The sequence below is a fragment of the Bufo bufo genome, chromosome 4 (genome assembly GCF_905171765.1).
Source record: "Bufo bufo chromosome 4, aBufBuf1.1, whole genome shotgun sequence".
Classification (NCBI taxonomy): Eukaryota; Metazoa; Chordata; class Amphibia; order Anura; family Bufonidae; genus Bufo; species Bufo bufo.
This window is the reverse complement of record NC_053392.1, coordinates 635257723-635279039: the sequence shown is the minus strand read 5'-3', so window position 1 is coordinate 635279039 and position 21317 is coordinate 635257723. Positions and strand designations below refer to the sequence as shown.

General features: G+C 49.3%; 4 protein-coding genes across 4 annotated transcripts in view; 3 read left to right on the top strand and 1 right to left on the bottom strand.

Moving 5' to 3' along the window:
* Nucleotides 1-21317, top strand: part of LOC120999870 — a 199048-nt gene that overhangs the window by 113388 nt on the left and 64343 nt on the right. The window contains exon 3 of the mRNA XM_040430920.1: nt 15926-15940. Within this exon, the coding sequence (XP_040286854.1) occupies nt 15926-15940 (15 nt within the window). The remainder of the gene's footprint in view (nt 1-15925; nt 15941-21317) is intronic.
* On the top strand, nt 5365-6262 carry LOC120999873 (histone H1B-like). The gene has a single exon (XM_040430924.1). It carries the CDS (start codon nt 5618-5620, stop codon nt 6260-6262), a length of 645 nt encoding a protein of 214 aa, XP_040286858.1. The 5' UTR covers nt 5365-5617.
* LOC120999875 (histone H2A type 1-like) lies at nt 7544-7982 on the top strand. The gene has a single exon (XM_040430926.1). The coding sequence runs from the start codon at nt 7569-7571 to the stop codon at nt 7959-7961; it is 393 nt and encodes a 130-aa protein (XP_040286860.1). The 5' UTR covers nt 7544-7568; the 3' UTR covers nt 7962-7982.
* LOC120999881 (histone H4) lies at nt 9140-9451 on the bottom strand. Its single transcript, XM_040430931.1, has one exon. The coding sequence runs from the start codon at nt 9449-9451 to the stop codon at nt 9140-9142; it is 312 nt and encodes a 103-aa protein (XP_040286865.1).

The following is a 21317-nucleotide window of genomic DNA, read 5'->3' as shown; positions in this document are numbered from 1 at the left end:
GGGAGGACGCTGCTCTCCTCTCCCTGCATTTCACACTGCCTTCCCGGCATATCACTCTGCTGCTGGGGGGGCAGGAACAACTACCTCTGCCCCCTGTACCTCAGCCTGCTGCTGGGGAGGGAGGACGCTGCTCTCCTCTCCCTGCACTTCACACTGCCGCTGGGGAATGGAGACTGGGTTTGTCACCTTACTGTCCTGCTGAGCCTTCTCACTGGCGTGGAACAGCTGCTGGTAGCCCTGTTCCAGCTCCATCTCCCGGGTCACCAGGTGGACCAGGTCCTGCTCAATCTCATGAGTGTCGTCCCAGTCATACCTGCTCTCCCTCCATTCAAAGAGATCATGGAACCGGGCTTGTGTAGGGCTCCCAAACTCCAGCTCTGAAAAGGTCTCCCATAACAAGCCAGGACCATCAAACTCCTCTCCCTCCGGCTTGTCATGCTCAGCTGTCCTGGGTAGGTACTGTGCCCCATACCACCAGAGCGCCTGGTAGGCATCTTCCAGCCACAGCTCTCGCCATGCTAGGAGTTCCAATTCCTTTACCCATTCCTCCCGGGGCTGCTCTCCCAGGAAGGGCATCCGCAGGGCTATTCGCTTCTGCAACCGCTGGTCTTCCGTGGGGAGTCTCTCGTCCTGCATATATTCCACAATACCCAGTACCTGGTACCAGATGCCTTTGCGGACTGCATCTCGGTCATCCATGACACCCTCATCGTACTCCACTGCTGTTTCCATTCTGGTGCTGTCAGGGTCGCTGTACTGGGACATGCGTTGCCCTCAAATTGTAATTCCAGGGAATGATGTTTCTTTGTAGCTGTCCTTCTGGGCTGTGGAAACGATCCCGCTGCTGCCACCAATGTAACGGACCCGTTTCAGCAGACAAGGGGTTAACATCCGTTTAAGCGATAAGCTCTTTCTGAGAGACAGGCACAGCTACTGCAGAACACCAAACCCCCGAACATGATACAAAGTAGCACTCCAAACTGGAACCTCACAAATAGCTGCTAGCAGACGAACAGGAATCAGCTTACACTCCTGGCAATCAGTCCCTAACAGCATACAGTGAATCCCCCCAATAACGAGACAAGGCTCCGTGTTGAGGGTCAAGCAGTGGTCTGACTGTACTTCACGTACAGCCTCTTTTATTCATAAACCACAAACATAGTACTGCCCACAGGGGTTTGAAATACAACCAATCAGTAATTTACAACACATACAATGTAACTACAGCAACCAATCGTTCACGCCCCCAGAGGACCAGAATGAAGACTGTGACATAGGACAGATACAACATATCCCCACAATGCATCATGGTCTCCTCCTCTCTGTCCCGGAGACAACCTGAGGAGCAATCCAAATATCTCTGAGGACAAAGGGAGATCGCCAATACACATGTGAGGACAACAGAACAGACATCACCATTTAAACACACAATGGGACAATGGCACAATAGAAACACACCCAGCATTTTCCTCCCAAGCTGACAAGTTACACTTATTATAGATTGTTACAACTTTGTGAGTTTACATTGGCCATACATATAACTTACATCAATTTAAACAATATAACTTGGGGACAAACCTATCCAAAATTCACTTGAATCGGTTCAGGGGTTTAAAAGTTAGTATATGGCCCATAATCCAGGGGCAAGAGGCGGATAAACAGGCCTCTCCAAAACACCGTGGCGAGGTTGGATTCGCCATAGCTATAATATACTGTACTATACTGTGCTGTACTATAATATACTGTACTATACTATACTGTGCTGTACTATAATATACTGTACTATACTATACTGCACTGTACTATACTATAATATACTATACTGTGCTATACTATACTATGCTGTACTATACTATGCTGTAATGTACTATACTGTGCTGTGCTATACTATAATATACTATACTGTACTATAATATACTATACTGTGCTGTACTATACTATACAGTCCTGTACTATACTGTGCTGTACTATACTGTACTGTACTATACTGTACTGTACTATACTGTACTGTACTATACTATCCTGTACTATAATATACTGTACTATACTGTGCTATACTATACTGTGCTGTACTATACTGTACTATACTACAGTGTCCTATAATATACTGTGCTATACTGTACTATAATATACTGTACTATACTATACTGTGCTGTACTATAATATACTGTACTATACTAAACTGTACTATTATATACTATACTATCCTATACTATAATATACTGCACTATACTATACTGTGCTATACTGTCCTATACTATACTGTGCTATACTATACTATACTATAATAATCTGTACTATACTGTAATATACTGTACTATACTAAACTGTACTATTATATACTATACTGTCCTATACTATGCTATACTATAATACACTGCACTATACTATACTGTCCTATACTATACTGTGCTGTACTATACTGTGCTATACTGTACTATAATATACTGTACTATACTATAATATACTGTACTTCACTAAACTGTACTATTATATATTATACTGTCCTATACTATACTGTGCTATACTATATTATACTGTACTATACCATACTGTACTATACTGTGCTGTACTATACTATAATAATCTGAACTATACTATAATATACTGTACTTCACTAAACTGTACTATTATATACTTTACTGTCCTATACTATGCTATACTATAATATACTGCACTATACTATACTGTGCTATACTATGCTGTCCTATACTATACTATAATATACTGTACTTCACTAAACTGTACTATTATATACTATACTGTCCTATACTATGCTATACTATATTATACTGTACTATACCATACTGTGCTGTACTATACTATGCTATACTGTACTATAATATACTGTACTATACTATGCTATACTGTACTATAATAATCTGTACTATACTATACTATTATATACTATACTGTCCTATACTATGCTATACTATACTGTCCTATACTATGCTATACTGTACTATAATATATTATACTGTGCTATACTATGCTGTACTATACTATACTGTACTATACTATACTGCGCTGTACTATACTATACCCTAACCCTAATACTGTACTATACTATACTGTGCTGTACTATACTATACAGTCCTGTACTACACTGTACTATACTATCCTGTACTATACTGTGCTGTACTATAATGTACTATACTATAATATACTGTACTATTATATACTATACTGTCCTATACTATACTGTGCTATACTATAATATACTGTACTATACTGTGCTGTACTGTACTATTATATACTATACTGTACTATACTGTCCTATACTATACTGTGCTATAATATACTATACTGTACTATACGGTGCTATACTATAATATACTATACTGTACTATACTGCACTATACTATGCTGTACTATAATATTATATACTGCACTATACTATAATATACTGTACTATAATATACTGTACTATAATATACTGTACTATACTATACTATACTGCACTATACTATAATATACTGTACTATAATATACTGCACTATAATATAATATACTGTACTATACTATGCTGTACTATACTATGCTGTACTATAATATACTGTACTATACTATGCTGTACTATAATATACTGTACTATACTATAATATACTGTACTATAATATACTGTACTATAATATACTATACTGTACTCTGCTGTACTATACTATAATATACTACTATACTGTGCTGTAGTGTACTATGCTATAATATACTGTACTATACCGTGCTGTACTATTATATACTATACTGTACTATACTATAATATACTGTACTATACTACACTGTACTATACTGATCTGTACTATACTATAATATACTGCACTATACTGTACTTTGCCGTATTGTACTGAGATTACGGAGGTGCAATGAGGGGGATTATAGGGGCAGTTTTCTCTACTTTTCTTACTCCCCAGAATGTTTCCGGGGGTCAGTAAAGCGGGGTCCACACTTCTGGGGGGCGGGGCCATACTCTGCCCCATTGTACCGGCACCCCCTCTGCTGCAGCCAGGAGCCCAGGAGAGAAGTCCTCTGTCATCTGCGGAGCCCTGACCACAAGACGCATCTCTGCTCCCTGAGAGCCCTGTACACACATGAGGCGGCATCACTGCGGCGGGGAATGTGCGGGGACACGGAGCACTGGTGTTGTGTACGGGGACTGTAATGCCCGTCACTACCAAAGTGTCACTTGGTGTGCTGTCGTCCCTCCTTAATTATGGGGAAGTTGGTATATGTCAGTTTTATAAAATGTCATGTAATGTAATGTAATGCATGTATTTTCCTGTTACTGAGACTTGCATGTACAGGCCTGCTAGGGGTGTCATTCCAGCTTCTATTCACTAGAGGGAGCCCTAGTTTATATAAGGCCCAGTCAGGGAAGTAGAAGGCAGACGGAGTCTAGTGTCTGTAATCTACAGTGGGAGATTAGACAATGTCTGAGACAAGTCCAGGCCTGAAGCCTGCTGTCCAGGAGAAGATTCCCTCCTGAATTCCCTTATGCAGAAACAGGAATACTTAAGTGAACGAGCCTAAGGAAGCTGAGAGGGACAGAGGCAAAGATCAGGAAAGCAAGAGGTACTCAGAATAACAGAGGAGGTACTTTATAAAGCTACAGCCAAGGATATAAAGCCAGAACTAGGTTAATGGGCCTTGGAGAAGATTTGCTATATTCCAGGATCAGACAGAAATAGAGTGCAAGCTCCTGTACTGCAAGTCCTGTGTCTAACACTCTGTAATAACCTTGCTAAATCTGTATTGCCTGCATCGACCGTATTGCCAAATCAACTGTATGCCAAGGAACTGCGATTCCATTGATGTCCCTGTATTGATGATGACTACTAAAGTTGGAGTTCTGCTTTAACATCACGGTGTTCCTCATTTATTCCTGCTATCCGCAAACGGCGTGCCACCGTTTACTTGGCACTGGCGTCACAAACAATTTCTACCATCACCTGCCTATGCAGAGAGTCAGCCGTACCAGGTTAGTGTATATTGCACTACTACACCCAGAAACACCTATTACACACAACTTGAGTACGCTGCACTGGAGCCGGCAGGGAGCGGAGGCCGCCGCCTGTGTTACCCTCCCGGCCTCTCCGCGGCTCCAGCTCCTCCCCGCAGCGTCCAAGCAGCTTCCTGCGGCCCCACCTTGTGGGAAAGAGCCCTGGGATGGGGACGAGGGCCGGGAAGAGAGGGAACGAGCCCCCGCAGCGGAGCCATCGGGCCGGATCCAGCCGGATGTGCAGAACGGCAGGCAGAGCGGGAGGCCTGTGGCGGAGATCCCGGGGCCTGCTCCGGCCTCCTCCGCCACAGACGGCGACACACGGTGAGGGGGGATGTCCGGGAGGAGGAAGGCTGGGAGAAGGCGGCCTCTCCTGTCCGGTTCTAGCCGCTAAAGGGCTCTTCTCCCGGGCAGGGAAGCACAAGGGGAGAGCGGAGCTGCAGCCGGGCTGAGAGGGGTGAAGGCGGGGCCTGTGTCCAGTGTCAGCCAATAGACGCGCAGGAGGGCGGAGCTCGGCAGCCAATCACTGCGCAGCGCTCCACATATAAGAGGCGGTCCCGGCTCCGGCCTCAGTGTTTTCTCCAGGAGAAGTCTTTGTGTTCTCTCTCCACGTCTCACACGATGGCAGAGACCGCGCCAGCAGCCGCCGCTCCTCCTCCCGCCGAAGCGGCCGCCAAGTCCAAGAAGCAGCCGAGGAAATCCGCCGCGGCAGGGGGCGCCAAGAAAAGCAAGAAGCCGTCCGGTCCCAGCGTGTCCGAGCTCCTGGTCACAGCCGTGTCCGCCTCCAAGGAGCGCAGCGGGGTGTCTCTGGCCGCCCTGAAGAAGGCTCTGGCTGCCGGAGGATGCGATGTAGAGAAGAACAATAGCCGCATCAAGGTGGCCATCAGGGCTCTGGTCACCAAGGGGACCCTCACCCAGGTGAAGGGCAGCGGCGCCTCCGGCTCCTTCAAGCTCAACAAGAAGCAGCAGGAGACCAAGGACAAGGCGGCGGCCAAGAAGAAGCCGGCAGCGGCCAAGAAACCTGCAGCTGCTGCGGCCAAGAAACCCGCTAAATCCCCGAAGAAGCCCAAGAAGGCTCCGGCCAAGAGCCCGAAAAAGGCTAAGAAACCAGCCGCGGCCAAGAAAGCAGCCAAGAGCCCCAAGAAGCCGAAGGCTGCCCCCAAGAAGCTGGCCAAGAGTCCGGCTAAGAAGGCGGCCAAACCCAAGGCTGCCAAGAGTCCGGCTAAGAAAGCGGCGAAAGCCAAGAAGAGCGCGGCCAAGAAGTGACCGGCGCCGCCCGCACCTCTCCCCCAAAGGCTCTTCTCAGAGCCGCCACCTCCTCCTCAGACGAGCTCCACTCCGCCCTTCTGCCCTCGTTCTCCGCTCACAGCGGGCGGGGGCTCCGGCTCCTCTGCGGGCAGGAATAGGGGGCGGGTTAACCCTGTCAGGGCCTCGCTGCTCGGCTGATAACCGCCCCTCACTGCGCCCCGCCCCCTGCTGGTAGTGATGCCGCCGCTGAGTGTACTGTGCGTGCAGGGGGGTCGTGCGCTCTATCCCTGGACACCAGCGCAGCGATGGAGCCGCTCTTCTCCGCACAGTGAATACGGGACTGTTCTCCCCTTCTCCGGTGGGGGGCGGGAGAAGGCGGCCACTGACGGGTTAATACTGAGCAGGCTATGGGGGCGGGGCTATAGAACTAGTACCATGACTTTTGAAATTCCCGCTCAATTACCGTCCGGTTAGAATTCAGCGGCCGTGGAGAAGCTCCGCCCCCGGCTCATCTGAATGGATGATGTGAGCCCCTCCTGCTCCGCCCCCCCTGGCTCAGCTGAATGAATGGATGTGAGCCCCGCCCCTCCTGCTGTCTCCGCCCCCCGCTCTTCTCAGAGCCCCCACCTTCTCTAGGACGGAGCTGCCGCATTGTGTGAATACATGGAAGCCTCATGTCCGAGGCGGATTATTCCCTCATTATAGACCACTGATCGGGAGAATGAGGGGAGTAGTGATCGTATACTCGGGAGGATGAGGGGAGTAGTGATTGGACACTGAGGAGGATGGGGGGAGTAGTGATTGGACACTGAGGAGGATGGGGGGAGTAGTGATTGGACACTGAGGAGGATGAGGGGAGTAGTGATTGGCCAGAGAGAAGGATGGGGGGAGTAGGGATTGGACACTGAGGAGGATGGGGGGAGTAGTGATTGGCCAGAGAGAAGGATGGAGGGAGTAGTGATTGGACACTGAGGAGGATGGGGGGAGTAGTGATTGGACACTGAGGAGGATGGGGGGAGTAGTGATTGGACACTGAGGAGGATGGGGGGAGTAGTGATTGGACACTTGAGGAGGAGGAGGTAGTGAAGGACGAGCGGCTGGATGGACCCACAGAGCCGGGCACTCGGGGATACACCGGTGCTATGGGGGCGGCCGGCAATTGGTGGAGAAAAGGGGGCGTGTCCTCACAAGCCTTTCAGGTCATCTGCTTCCTCAACTGGGTTTGGATTCGGCCAATCACAGAGGAGTTCTCCCTGCGCCATCCGGTATAAGAAGTGACGGGCGGAGCGGGGCTGTCAGTCTCATCTGTACAGAGAAGAGGACGATGTCTGGACGCGGCAAACAAGGAGGCAAAGTCCGGGCTAAGGCCAAGACCCGCTCCTCCCGGGCAGGGCTCCAGTTCCCGGTCGGCCGAGTGCACAGGCTCCTCCGCAAGGGCAACTACGCCCAGAGGGTGGGCGCCGGCGCTCCCGTCTACTTGGCCGCTGTGCTCGAGTATCTCACCGCCGAGATCCTGGAGCTGGCCGGCAATGCCGCCCGCGACAACAAGAAGACCCGCATCATCCCCCGCCACCTGCAGCTGGCCGTGCGCAACGACGAGGAGCTCAACAAGCTGCTGGGCGGCGTCACCATCGCCCAGGGAGGCGTCCTGCCCAACATCCAGGCCGTGCTGCTGCCCAAGAAGACCGAGAGCACCAAGTCGGCCAAGAGCAAGTGAGCCCGGAACCAAAGGCTCTTCTAAGAGCCCCCCACATGGTCTGCACGACTGAGCTGGCAAAGCCGCTGATCTCCGCTGTGGAGGAGGCGTCACACAGGGGCACTTACCGCTCCTGACCTGCTGCCAGTACGGGCAGACATTGCTGCTGTAGAGGGTTCGTCCCCTGTGTGTAATGGACTGCTCCTCCACGGCCGCTGGATTCTGACCGGACTGTGATTGAGCGGGAATTTCAAAAGCCAGAGATCAGCCAATCACTGCAAAGCACTTGTTCTATAGCCCCGCCCCCTTCTCTCTGCGCTGGTGTCCGGGGATAGAGCGCACGGCGGGGCTCACATCCATCCATCAGCAGATCACTACTCCCCCATCCTCCTCACTGACTGATCACTACTCCCCCATCCTCCTCAGTGTCTGATCACTACTCCCCCATCCTTCTCTTTGGCCGATCACTACTCCCCTCATCCTCCCGAGTATACGATCACTACTCCCCCCATCCTCCTCAAGTGTCCGATCACTACTCCCCCCACCCTTCTCTCTGGCCGATCACTACTCCCCCCACCCTTCTCTCTGGCCGATCACTACTCCCCCCATCCTTCTCTTTGGCCGATCACTACTCCCCTCATCCTCCCGAGTATACGATCACTACTCCCCCCATCCTCCCGATCAGTGGTCTATAATGAGGGAATAATCCGCCTCGGACATGAGGCTTCCATGTATTCACACAATGCGGCAGCTCCGTCCTAGAGAAGGTGGGGGCTCTGAGAAGAGCGGGGGGGAGGGGAGGAGACAGCGGGGGGCGGGGCTCACCGGCACATAACGGCTGCGGGGTCCAGAGCTCTGCTATTGGCTGGGAGAGCTCGTAGTTGAGCTGCTGATTTACAGGAGGAGCCGGTCATGTGACCTGTACCAGCGCCGCTCATTGGCAGGACGGATTAACCCCTCAGTCTCCGAGCACAGCTCGTCTCGTAGCTGCGGGGGAGAACACCCGGGCCTCGGGATTTACACCGATTATTGGGGGTTTCTGTAATGTAGACCTCCGGCTGTACTGAGCACAGGGCGCCGCTGATCTCCTGATGTGCGGGCGGTGTTAACCCCTCAGTGGAATAGTAGCTCCTCCCCGGGAAGATGTGGGCGGCTCTGAGAAGAGCCTTTGTGCTGTGAGGACGGAGGAGGCGGCAGCATTAACCCCCGAAGCCGTAGAGAGTGCGGCCCTGGCGCTTGAGCGCGTAGACCACGTCCATGGCGGTGACGGTCTTCCTCTTGGCGTGCTCGGTGTAGGTGACGGCGTCCCGGATGACGTTCTCCAGGAAGACTTTCAGCACCCCGCGAGTCTCCTCATAGATGAGGCCGGAGATGCGCTTGACGCCTCCCCTGCGAGCTAGGCGGCGGATGGCAGGCTTGGTGATGCCCTGGATGTTATCACGGAGCACCTTCCTGTGCCGCTTGGCGCCGCCTTTCCCGAGCCCTTTCCCTCCTTTACCGCGACCAGACATCTTCTAGGTGTGAGGAGCAGAGAGCAGTGACTGCTCAGCCCAGAGCCCTCCTTTATATGGAGCATGGGCGGACCTGAAAGAGAACTGGGGGCGGGGCTGTTCCTGAACTCCAGGCCCCGCCCTCCAGCTCTGATTGGCTGAGCTCAGAAGTGCTGGTGGTTTTCATTTTCCAGCCTCCATGTTACCAGCCTGTAAATTACATCATATCCTTCACATTAAAATAAAGTCTCTATATTATATTATCAACCTCGACATTATATTACAGCCTCCATACTACCAGCCTCCACATTCTATTACAGCCTCTGCATTATATTACAGCCTCCATATTACATCTATGTTTCTATTACAGCCTCCATCCTACCAGCCTCCACATTCTATTACAGCCTCTGCATTATAGCCTCCACCTTACATTACAGCCTCCATACTACCAGCCTCCACATTCTATTACAGCCTCTGCATTATAGCCTCCACCTTATATTACAGCCTCCATATTACATCTATGTTTCTAATACAGCCTCCATATTACCAGCCTCTACATTACATTACAGCCTCCATACTACCAGCCTCTACATTACATTACAGCCTCCACATTACATTACAGCCTACATATAATATTACAGCTTCCACATTATATTCCAGCCTCCACATGATATTACAGCCTCCATATTACATTACCTTCCTCCACATTATATTACAGCCTCCATATTACATTACCTTCCTCTACATTACATTACAGCCTCCATACTACCAGCCTCCACATTACATTATCAGGCTCCACATAATATCACAGCCTCCACATTCTATTACAACCTACACATTATATTCCAGCCTTCACATGATATTACAGCCTCCATATTACATTATAGCCTCCACATTACATCACAGCCTCTACATTATCAACTTCAACATTATATTACAGCCTCCATATTTACAGCATCTTCATTATATTACAGCCTCCATATTATATTATCCACCTCAACAACATATTACAGCCTCCACATTATATTACAGCCTAAATATTACCAGCCTCCACATTACATTACAGCCTCCATGTTACATTACCGGCCTCCACATTATATTACAGACTCCATATTACTGTCCTCTACATTACATCACATCCTAAAAATTACATTACAGCCTCCATACTACCAGCCTCCACATTACATCACATTATATTACAGCCTTCATATTACCAGCCTATGTATTACATTATAGCTTCCAAATTATATTACAGCCTCCATTTTACCAGCCTCCACATTACTTCACAGCCTCCATAGTATATTATCAACCTCAACAACATATTACAGCCTCTACAATACATTATAGCCTCCACATTATATTACATCCTAAATATTGCCAGCCTCCATGTTACATTACCGGCCTCCACATTATATTACAGCCTCCGTATTACCGGCCTCCACATTATATTACAGACTCCATATTATCGTCCTCTAAATTACATCACATCCTAAACATTACATTACAGCCTCCATACTACCAGCCTCCACATTACATCACAGCCTCTACATTATATTACAGCCTTTATATTACCAGCCTCTGCATTACATCTATGTTTCTATTACAGCCTCCATATTACATTAACTTCCTCCACATTATATTACAGACTCAATATTACCAGTCTCTACATTACATTACAGCCTCCATACTACCAGCCTCCACATTACATTATTCTGCTCCACATTATATTACAGCTTCCACATTATTTTATCAACCTAAACATTATATTACAGCCTCCATATTTAAAGCCTCAACATTACATCACAGCCTCTACATTATATTACAGCCTTCATATTACCAGCCTCCACATTACATCACAGCCTGCATAGTATATTATCAGCCTCTACATTACATTATAGCCTCCACATTATATTACAGCCTCTATATTATCAGCCTCCATGTTACATCACTGGCCTCCACATTATATTACAGCCTCTATATTACCAGCCTCCATGTTACATCACCAGCCTCCACATTATATTACAGCCTCCGTATTACCGGCCTCTACATTACAGTCTCCATGTAATGCATATTTTGCCAATCCCCTGCCCATTGAGATGGGGGGTCACCGTTTGTGGCCTTCATCTACTGGAGGATGGCTGCCAGGGCGACGTTCCATGGCGCACATTCATACCAGTGGTGGACAGATGTGGATTAGCGCGTGCGCCGCCGGTGGAGGACCCCGTGCTGCCTATTGAGGAGGAGGCTGAGATGTCTCTTTACGGCATTATTGGAGGACGATGTCTCTGCCTTCTGTGTCTGTAAGGCTAGCCCAGAGCGCTGACCTCTAGAAGTCCTCCTCCAACAGAACGGTCCCCTGATATCCCGGCACCAGTAGTATGGGAAGCAGACAAAGCCGCGGCCAGAGGATAGCTGATCTCCATAGGCAGAGAGACTGTCAGATCCCAGCAGTCCAGCAGGAGACCCACCATCCCTGGCGGCAGCCTCCCCCGCTCACAGCTGCCCCGCTGCCATTCTGCTGCCATCTCTACGTCTGTGAAGCCTTCCTTCTCTGCTCATGGAGACATCAGAAGCCGCGAGCCGCGCAGTGATGAGCGAGCGCTCGGCCGAGTAGCGCCATGCTCCAGTCTCCTCCCCGCACGTCTGGCGCCTTCTTAGCAGCCAATAACCATGCAGTATCGCCATCGGCCATGTTCTCTCCTGGCATCACAGTGATTGGCTGGCCGGAGCGCGTCCTGCTATATGGCCCCCGGTCACGGGGTCGGCTCATTGCCGGTCAGGGAGGGAGATCGGGGTCGCACATTACTCTTCTCAAGACCTTTCAAAGACCCAAAAGTCCTTTTAATTGGCAGCAATTTCAAGGGCAGATTTGCACTTTTTATATATTTTTTATTGACACAAACCCGTCTTCATTGTCTCTCCTACTAGAAGGCGTCTGACTTCTGCCGTCTGTGCAGCACCTTCTGTGTATCCGGGCAGAGAGCGGAAGAAGAGCCCTGAAAACAGCCGTTTGTGCCCCAGAATCTGACCACATTGTTGCTGCCAGCTGTTTAACCCATTCATCTCCGTGCTCTGCATTAGAATACCGTCTGAGCGCTTCAGGCCATATATTGGGAGAAAGTGAGAATCAGCATAGACACAAATTCCACTGAATCTGCACCCAGTTTTCTTGTCTGCGCCAGAGACCGTTACTGGCCGCGCATTGCATCTCTGCCCCGTATATTGGGAGTAACATAGTCCTAGATATAACCGCCATCATACAGCCGTGTCTGCAGATGACAGTAATCTGTGGCTACAATACTGTCCCGGATCTGTTCTGTCTCATATACCGCCCTGCACCTGGGGACGGTCTGTTGTGGGCAGTAAAAAGTCCGTCAGTATGAAGAAGGCCGGCACTAAGGGACGGGGGAGTGGGCGTTATGCTGATGGTTCAGGCAGAGGTCGTGGCACTGGGCGCAATGACACTGTGCCCGCTGCCGGGCACCAAAAAGAAGTAATAAAACCGCACCCAGCAACTAACCCCTGCAGATCTATGGAAACCATCCTCTCCATACTCAGTCACTTTGGTTCCCTGTCCAGTTTTACAGTGAACCCCTCCACATCTCAGGTCCTACATATTGGCCTCTCACCCCCTGTTCTCTCCTCCATCCAGAAGAACTCCGCATGTAACTGGCGCACCCAACAACTGACATGTCTTGGGGTGAAGCGCACTCCCTGTCTATCTGATTTATATACAATGAAGTACAAACCCCTTCTACTCTCAATGGCCGCCCAGCTGGACTCCTTGGACTTTCCATACCTTTCCTGGTTTGGGAGGAAGAACATCCTCATGTCTCTGGTGGTAATTCCAAGACTAACCTATCTGATGCAAGTACTCCCTATTGAGACCCCCAAAAACTCTTCTATCGCCCTGAGTAAGATGATGCGCAGATCTATATGGCAGGGAGAAGCTCACCTATCTCATTTGACACGCTTACTAAATCTAGAGCTCACGGAGGTATTGCCTGACCCTGAAACTTACATGAAAGCTATCCAACTCTCCAGGGGTGTGGCCTGGGTTAGAAGCCCCTCCCATAAAACATGGCTTCTCCTGGAGAATGCCTTTCTTCACACCCCTGCCCGAGCCCTCCTGCCGGCTGACAGACCACCTCCGTCACCTAGCCTGATACCCAACCCCATGATTGGTAACACATTAAAGGTTGGGGGGTGGTTCTCGGCCAGCGGTGGGGCTTTACCCGCTCCTCTCTTACTCGTTAAAGATGTTTCAGCTCTAGAGAAAGCTGTCCTATCCCCTTAAGGTACTCCAAGCTCCCCCTATCCGACATTTTGGATTCAGATGGCTGTATGCTTCCTGAAGCTGAGCTTCACATGAAGTTGGGACTACCCAGGGGCGGATTAAGTGCATGATAGGCCCGGGGCCCTCTACCCAACTTGCCCCCCCCTCCTCCATTTTAGTTTAGGGTTTTTTGTATGAAGAGGCTGCGGTGCTTCATGGGCGCCACAGTCTCTTCTTAGGCCATATGACATCTTCAGACTAAAAAAAATACCCCAAATTGGGTCCTAAACTGAAAAATTTGGTCACCAAATTTAAAATACATATAATTGTAATAAAAAAGACTTGGAGGAGAATACAGCACCACATACCTCCTACATCCAGGGACATCTCCTGTCATGTAGACCTTCTCTTTCCTCTTCTCCTCCATCTGACCCAGACCACCATGGCAAATTTTCAGCCGCATCTCGTCTCTACAGTTTGTAACACAGACACGTTAGATTTCTCCATTGTTCCATCAACCTCCTCATCCTGGTGTCCCCACAGTGTCATCCTGCTGCCACCCCCAATACTGTGCCCGTTGTGCCCCCCAATGCCCCAGGTACTATACTGCTGAAAAAATAGTGACCCTAATAGACATAATTGGGGTAATTTATCAAACTGGTGTAAAGTAGAACTGGATTTCCAAAAGAGCTGTCAAATATGAAAGGTGGAATCTGATTGGCTGCTATGGGCAACTAAGCCAGTTCTACTTTACACCAGTCTGATAAATTACCCCAAATGTTCCTATAGTGTCCACAGCAGCTATAATGTCCGCTAGAGACCCCCAGTAATAATACTACCCTCTATTGTGCTCCAGGTAATAATCTCTGTATAGTGTCCCCAGAAATAATAGAATTGCCCCTACAGTGCCTCCCCAATAGCAACACCCCATATAGTAATTTCCACCACACTGCCCCCACATAGTAATCCCCCCATAGTAATTTGCCTCCACACAGTAATTTCCCCCAAACTGCCCCCATATAGTAGTTTGCCCCCACACAGTAATTTGCTCTACACTGCCCCCACATAGTAATTTGCCCCCACACTGCCCCCACATAGTAATTTGCCCCCACATAGTAATTTGCCCACACACTGCCACATATAGCAATTTGCCCCCACACTGCCCCCACATAGCAATTTGCCCCCACACTGCCCCCACATAGTAATTTTGTCCCCACACTGCCCCCACATAGTAATTTGCCCCCACACAATAGTTTTCCCCACATAGTAATTTGCCCACACTGTCCCCACATAGAAATTACCCCACACTGCCCCCACATAGTAATTTGCCCCCACACAGTAATTTGCCCCCACACTGCCCCCACATGGCAATTTCCCCCACGCTGCCCCCACATAGCAATTTGCCCCCACACAGCAATTTGCCCCCACACTGACCCAACATAGCAATTTGCCCCCACACTTCCCCCACATAGTAATTTGCCCCCACATAGCAATTTCCCCCATGCTGCCCCCACATAGCAATTTGCCCCCACATAGCAATTTGCCCCCACACTGCCCCCACATAGCAATTTGCCCCCACATAGCAATTTGCCCCCACACTGCCCCCACATGGCAATTTCCCCCATGCTGCCCCCACATAGCAATTTGCCCCCACATAGCAATTTGCCCCCACACTGCCCCCACATAGCAATTTGCCCCCACACTTCCCCCACATAGCAATTTTTTGCCCCCACACTGCCCCCACATAGCAATTTGCCCCCACATAGCAATTTTTTGCCCCCACACTGCCCCCACATAGTAATTTGCCCACACACAGCAATTTGCCCCCACATAGCAATTTGGCCCCACACTGCCCCACATAGTAATTAGCCCCCACATAGTATTCCCTCCCATAATAATTTGGCCCCATACTGCCCCCACATTTCCCCCCCCCCCAATGTACTCGATTTAACTTCCCTAATATGAAATAAAAAAATTAAAAAATGAACAAAAAAATGAAAAGATAAATACTCACCTACTGTATGTCCAGGGCCAGGCGCTTGCTCACAGAGTCAGGCGCGTCACAGTGCTGCGTCTCGGCACAGGCGCGCGATGACGTCATCACGCACGCCTGCGCCGGGATTTCTCTACCGCATAGGCCTCAGGCCTTCAAGGCCTGAAGCCTATGGCGGTGATCGCGGACGGGACAGGGAGCTATGCGCTCCCGTGCCCCGCAGCAGTATGTGGGCGTTCGGGTCAGCGTTGGGCCCCCCAGCGGTGCTGGGCCCGGGGCTGCCGGCCCGAACGTCCCTATTGTAATCCGCCACTGGGACTACCCACTCAAAATCATATGCTTATGCACTTTCTAAGGTCAAAAGCACTTCTTCTTATAAAAAATACCCCTCCCCGAGAGAAGCTAGCTGGTCTGAGAGGCTGATCGGCAATCTGCTACCCCCTCCCAAAACAATATCAACAATATACAAGTCACTTAAGACGTCTCCTTCTTGTCCAAAACCCGCTGCAATAGGTCTATGGGAGAGGGATTTAAAGCGGACCTTCTCGTTTTCTAAAACAGCAAAAATCTCACCACATAAGATCTCTAGATGCATCCACATCCAAGAAAACAGTTACACAATTCTACTCCGCTGGTACAGGACCCCAGACAAGACCTGCCTTTATAGACCAGGATCTCCAGATGTTTGTTGGAGATGCCTCAAAGAAAAGGCTACCTACTTCCACATCTGGTGGTCTTGCGAACCTATCAAGGCCTGGTGGTCTGAAATAGGAAAAGCTAGCAATCAGATTTGCCCTGACCTCTTCTCCCTGCACCCCGGACCTGGTCCTGCTTACTCTGGGGGTAGGAGGAATAAGCTCACATAAGGTTCCTCTCTTCTCTCTACTACTGGCAGCAGCCAGATTGCTTTTGCCCTCCCACTGGCTCTCCTCTGAAACCCCTAAGATAGATCACTGGGTAAATAAGGTCGACCAGATCTACAGGTTTGAGGAAATCTCTCACTGGGAATTAGGGACTAGGTCTCCCTTCCTCCAGATATGGTCACCCTGGAGAAGATATAGAAACTTCTCATGACCCCCCTCTCTACTCCATTCTGCCTCACCTGTGCTGCAGGAAGCGTCAATTTTGACGTAAATTTGTTTTCCCTTAGTCCTAACAGCAGCACAAGTGGGGTATTTGCCCCTGTGAAGCTGGTCAGGACAGGCGGAATTTTTAATGAACACAAAAAATTTCTGCCTAAGTATCCTAATTAGTAATTAATTAATTAAGCCCCTACCCCATATAACCCGGCCCCTAACTGGACGGGGTTGCTTTATAACAAGTAAATGATAATAAATAACACAAGGGGAGGGAAATTTGTGTGCTGCTGTTAGGACTAAGGGAAAACAAATTTACGTCAAAATTGACGCTTCCCTTTCGTCCTAACCAGCAGCACAAGTGGGGAAGTAGCAAGAAACCTCACCCAAATTGGGAGGGCTCCCTACTCCCCTCTCAGGAGAGGGCGGCACTTAAAACGGATTGTCCAAAGGCCATTCCCTCCGCCTGTCTAGCCTCTAGACGATAATGCGAGATGAAGGTGTTCAGAGAACTCCAAGAAGCGGCTGCACAAATCTGATCTAAGGGGATCAGTTTCTTCTCTGCATAAGAGGTGGATACAGCCCTGGTAGAATGGGCGGAGACAAAAGAAGGAGGCGTCAAATCTTGGACAGAAAGGCCAGACGGATTGCTTCTTTAATCCACCTGCTCAGAGTGGGTTTGGAGGCCTTCAGACCCCAGTTCTTCCCTGAATAGGTCAGAAGGAGGTTTTCCGATCTTCTAAATTCGCTTGTTCTGTCCAAATATATCCTAAGACCTCTTGAGATGTCCAATGTACGGAGCTTTTCCTCCTCGGGAGAAGTCGCAGCCGGTGAAAAAGTGGGCAGACATATTGTCTGATTGATATTAGAAAAAGTAGGAACCTTTGGTAAAAAGGTTGGCAAAAACCTTAACAGGACCTTGTCTTGAAGGAATTTTAAATAGGGCTCAGAAGCCCCCAGAGCCTGAAGTTCCCCAACTCTCTTAACTGATGTGATAGCTAGTAAGAAGTTGATCTTTAGGGATAGGAACCTCAAGTCTACCTCATTCAAAGGCTCAAAGGGGGAAACACATAACCCTTTTAGAACCACTGTTAAGTCCCACTGTGGGACTGGTCTCAGGATTCTGGGTTTAAGCCTCTCGGCTCCCTTCAGGAACCTTTTGATTAGAGGGTCCTGAGAAATCGGTCTGCTAAGGCATGCCGATAAGGCAGAGACGTGAGCTCTGAGTGTAGATGGGCTTAGACCCTTGTCTAGACCATCCTGGAGGAATTGTAGAATAGCGGAGAGAGGAGGGTCTGAGGCAACTACCTCTCTGTCATTGCACCATTGCAGGAATATTCTGTAGATTCTAGAATACTTCTTGCTTGTAGATTCCGCTCTGGAGTGAGAAATTGTTCTCAGGACCTCCACAGATAACCCTCTAGCTTCTAGAAGGGACCTGTCAATCTCCAGGCTGTCAGATTGAGCCTCCTCAGATCTAGACAGGGACCTGTGTCCTGATACACAAGGTCATGTATTAGGGGAAGTCTCCAATAATTGCCCTGACTCATCTGCATGAGCTGGGTGAACCAAGACCTCTTTGGCCAGAAAGGCATGATGGCGATCACCGAGGTCTGGTCTTGCTTGATCTTCATCAATACCCTCGGTATCATGGAAATTGGAGGGAAGCGTCAATTTTGACGTAAATTTGTTTTCCCTTAGTCCTAACAGCAGCACAAGTGGGGGGTATTCGCCCCTGTGAAGCTGGTCAGGACAGGCGGAATTTTTGCTGAATAAAATTCTGCATCTCTATTAATTAATTAATTAATTAACTCCCCCCTCCTTATATAGGCCGCCCTCACACAGGGCTAGTTGCTTTTTTTAACAAGTAAACATAACAGCATAGAGGGAGGGATATTTGTGTTCTGCTGTTAGGACTAAGGGAAAACAAATTTACGTCAAAATTGACGCTTCCCTTTCGTCCTAACCAGCAGCACAAGTGGGGAAGTAGCAAGGAACCTCACACAAATCTTGGGAGGGCAAAGGACTAGCACTAAGTAGCTAATAATCCCACAGGAGTTAGAGAGCTGACCTATGGACGAGCAGCATCTAACACGGACCGTCCAAAGGCTGTTCCCTCTGAACGCCTATTCTCCAGGCGGTAATGGGAAATAAAGGTGTTTTGCGTGCTCCACGAGGCAGCCGCACAAATTTGCTCTAAGGGGATTAGCTTCCTTTCCGCATATGATGTAGAAACTGCCCTTGTAGAATGGGCAGATAAGAAAGATGGCGGTGGTAAGTCTTGGGACGTAAAAGTCAGCTTAATAGCGTCCTTAATCCATCTGCTCAAGGTGGGCTTGGAAACCTTGAGCCCTTTATTGTTCCCCGAATAAGAGATCAGCAGGTTTTCTGATCTCCTAAACTCTTCCGTTCTATTCAAATAAATTCTAAGGACTCTTGGGATGTCCAAGGAAAGTAATCTCTCCTCCTCAGGAGAGTTAGAGGTAGGAGAGAACACCGGCAGAGTTATCGTCTGGTTGGTGTTCGCAAACGAAGGAACCTTTGGTAAAAAGGTAGGCAGAAATCTTAACAGGACCTTGTCCTGCAGAAAACTTAAGTATGGTTCCGCTGCCCCCAGAGCCTGGAGCTCCCCAACCCTCTTGGCTGATGTTATGGCCAAGAGAAAGGTAACCTTGAGGGAAAAGTACTTTAAGTCTACCTGTTCCAAAGGCTCGAAGGGGGGGGAGCACAACCCCCTTAGGACCACTGGCAGCTCCCACTCAGGGATTGGTCTCTGGATGCTGGGCCTAAGCCTCTGAGCACCCTTAAGGAACCTCTTAATTAGGGGGTCCTGAGAAATTGGCTTACCAAGGCATGCTGACAAGGCAGCGACGTGAGCTCTCAATGTAGATGGGCTTAGACCCTTGTCTAGACCATCTTGCAGGAATTGAAGAATCTCAGAGAGAGGAGGATCTGAGGAAACTACCTCTCTATCCGTGCACCATCGCATAAATATCTTGAATATGCGGGAATATTTCTGATTCGTAGAATCCGCTCTGGAGTGAGAGATTGTTCTCAGGACCTCCACCGAAAGCCCTCTAGCTACTAGAAGGGACCGGTCAGTCTCCAGGCTGTCAGACTGAGCCTCCTCAGATCTAGACAGGGACCTGTGTCCTGATACACAAGGTCCTGTATTAGGGGAAGTCTCCAATAATTGCCCTGACTCATCTGCATGAGCTGGGTGAACCAAGACCTCTTCGGCCAGAATGGGATGATGGCTATCACTGAGGTCTGGTCTTGCTTGATCTTCATCAATACCCTTGGTATCATGGAAATTGGAGGGAATACATAGGCCAGCCTGAACCTCCATGTTATGGACAGAGCATCTATCGCTACCGGATTGTCCTCCTTGTACAAGGAGCAGAATTTGCTTACTTTGGCGTTCAGACGGGTTGCCATCAAATCGATCTCTGGAGTCCCCCAGCGTTGGACTAGCCTGGAGAAGATGTTGTCGTTCAGGGACCATTCTCCTGGTACCGGAAGGCCCCGACTTAGGCGATCTGCTACTATATTGAGATCCCCCCTGATGTGAACTGCCACTAGATGAGATAGATTGCTCTCTGCCCAAGATAAAATCAATCCCACCTCCCTCAGGAGGGTCCGGGATCTCGTTCCTCCCTGTCTGTTTAGATAAGCAACCACAGTCGTGTTGTCGGTCCGTACTCTCACGGCTTGACCTTGGATGAGAGGTGAGAAGTGATTGAGGGCTAACCTCACCGCCCTTAGCTCCCTCAGATTGGACGACAGGAGTCTCTCCTGAGGATTCCAGGTATTCTGAACTGTATTGTGTCCCAGATGGGCTCCCCAGCCCAGAAGGGAGGCGTCCGTGGTCAGGATCACCCAAGTAGGTTGGGTTAGAGGCATTCCATCTACTAGGTTCTTCCACCACCTGAGGGAGGAACGGACTTCTGCAGACAGGGAGTGGTTTCGATCTAGGTCTCTGGGTTTGCGATTCCAAATCGCTAAGACTTCCTCTTGTAGTGGCCGAAGATGCCACAAGGCCCAAGGTACTGCCTCTGCAGATGCTGACATGTGGCCTATCATCCTCATTAGAACCCGAATAGACACCCGCCTGGGGGGTAGGAGAAACTCTGCAGCCCTTATTACTTTGTCTCTCCTCTGAGGAGATAGATATAGGGTCATTAGTTGTGAATCTATCACAAACCCCAGAAATCGCCTTGTAGTAGAGGGGACCAGCTCTGATTTGTCCCAATTCACGAGCCACCCTAGGTTCTGCAGAGTGTGGAGAGCCTGTTGAAGCTGGGCTTGTAAGATGCCTGCGCATGCGGCTTTTAAAAGCCAGTCGTCTAAATAAGGGACGACCTCTAAGCCGAGGAGCCTTAAGTGGGCGACCACAGGAGCCACAACCTTTGTGAAGGTGTGTGGAGCAGAGGAGTGTCATGGTCTTACCTTCTTGCTGTTCTCCTTCGTTTGACATGTGCTGGCGGCCATCTTGGTTTGTGGGTTTCTTGTAGCCTTCCACCCTGCGGCTCCTCCTTCCCA

What these genes read in the sequence shown, in the direction of transcription:
- LOC120999875 (XM_040430926.1), top strand. Translation starts at nt 7,569, where the DNA reads ATGTCTGGACGCGGCAAACAAGGAGGCAAAGTCCGGGCTAAGGCCAAG.
- LOC120999873 (XM_040430924.1), top strand. Translation starts at nt 5,618, where the DNA reads ATGGCAGAGACCGCGCCAGCAGCCGCCGCTCCTCCTCCCGCCGAAGCG.
- LOC120999881 (XM_040430931.1), bottom strand. Translation starts at nt 9,451, where the DNA reads ATGTCTGGTCGCGGTAAAGGAGGGAAAGGGCTCGGGAAAGGCGGCGCC.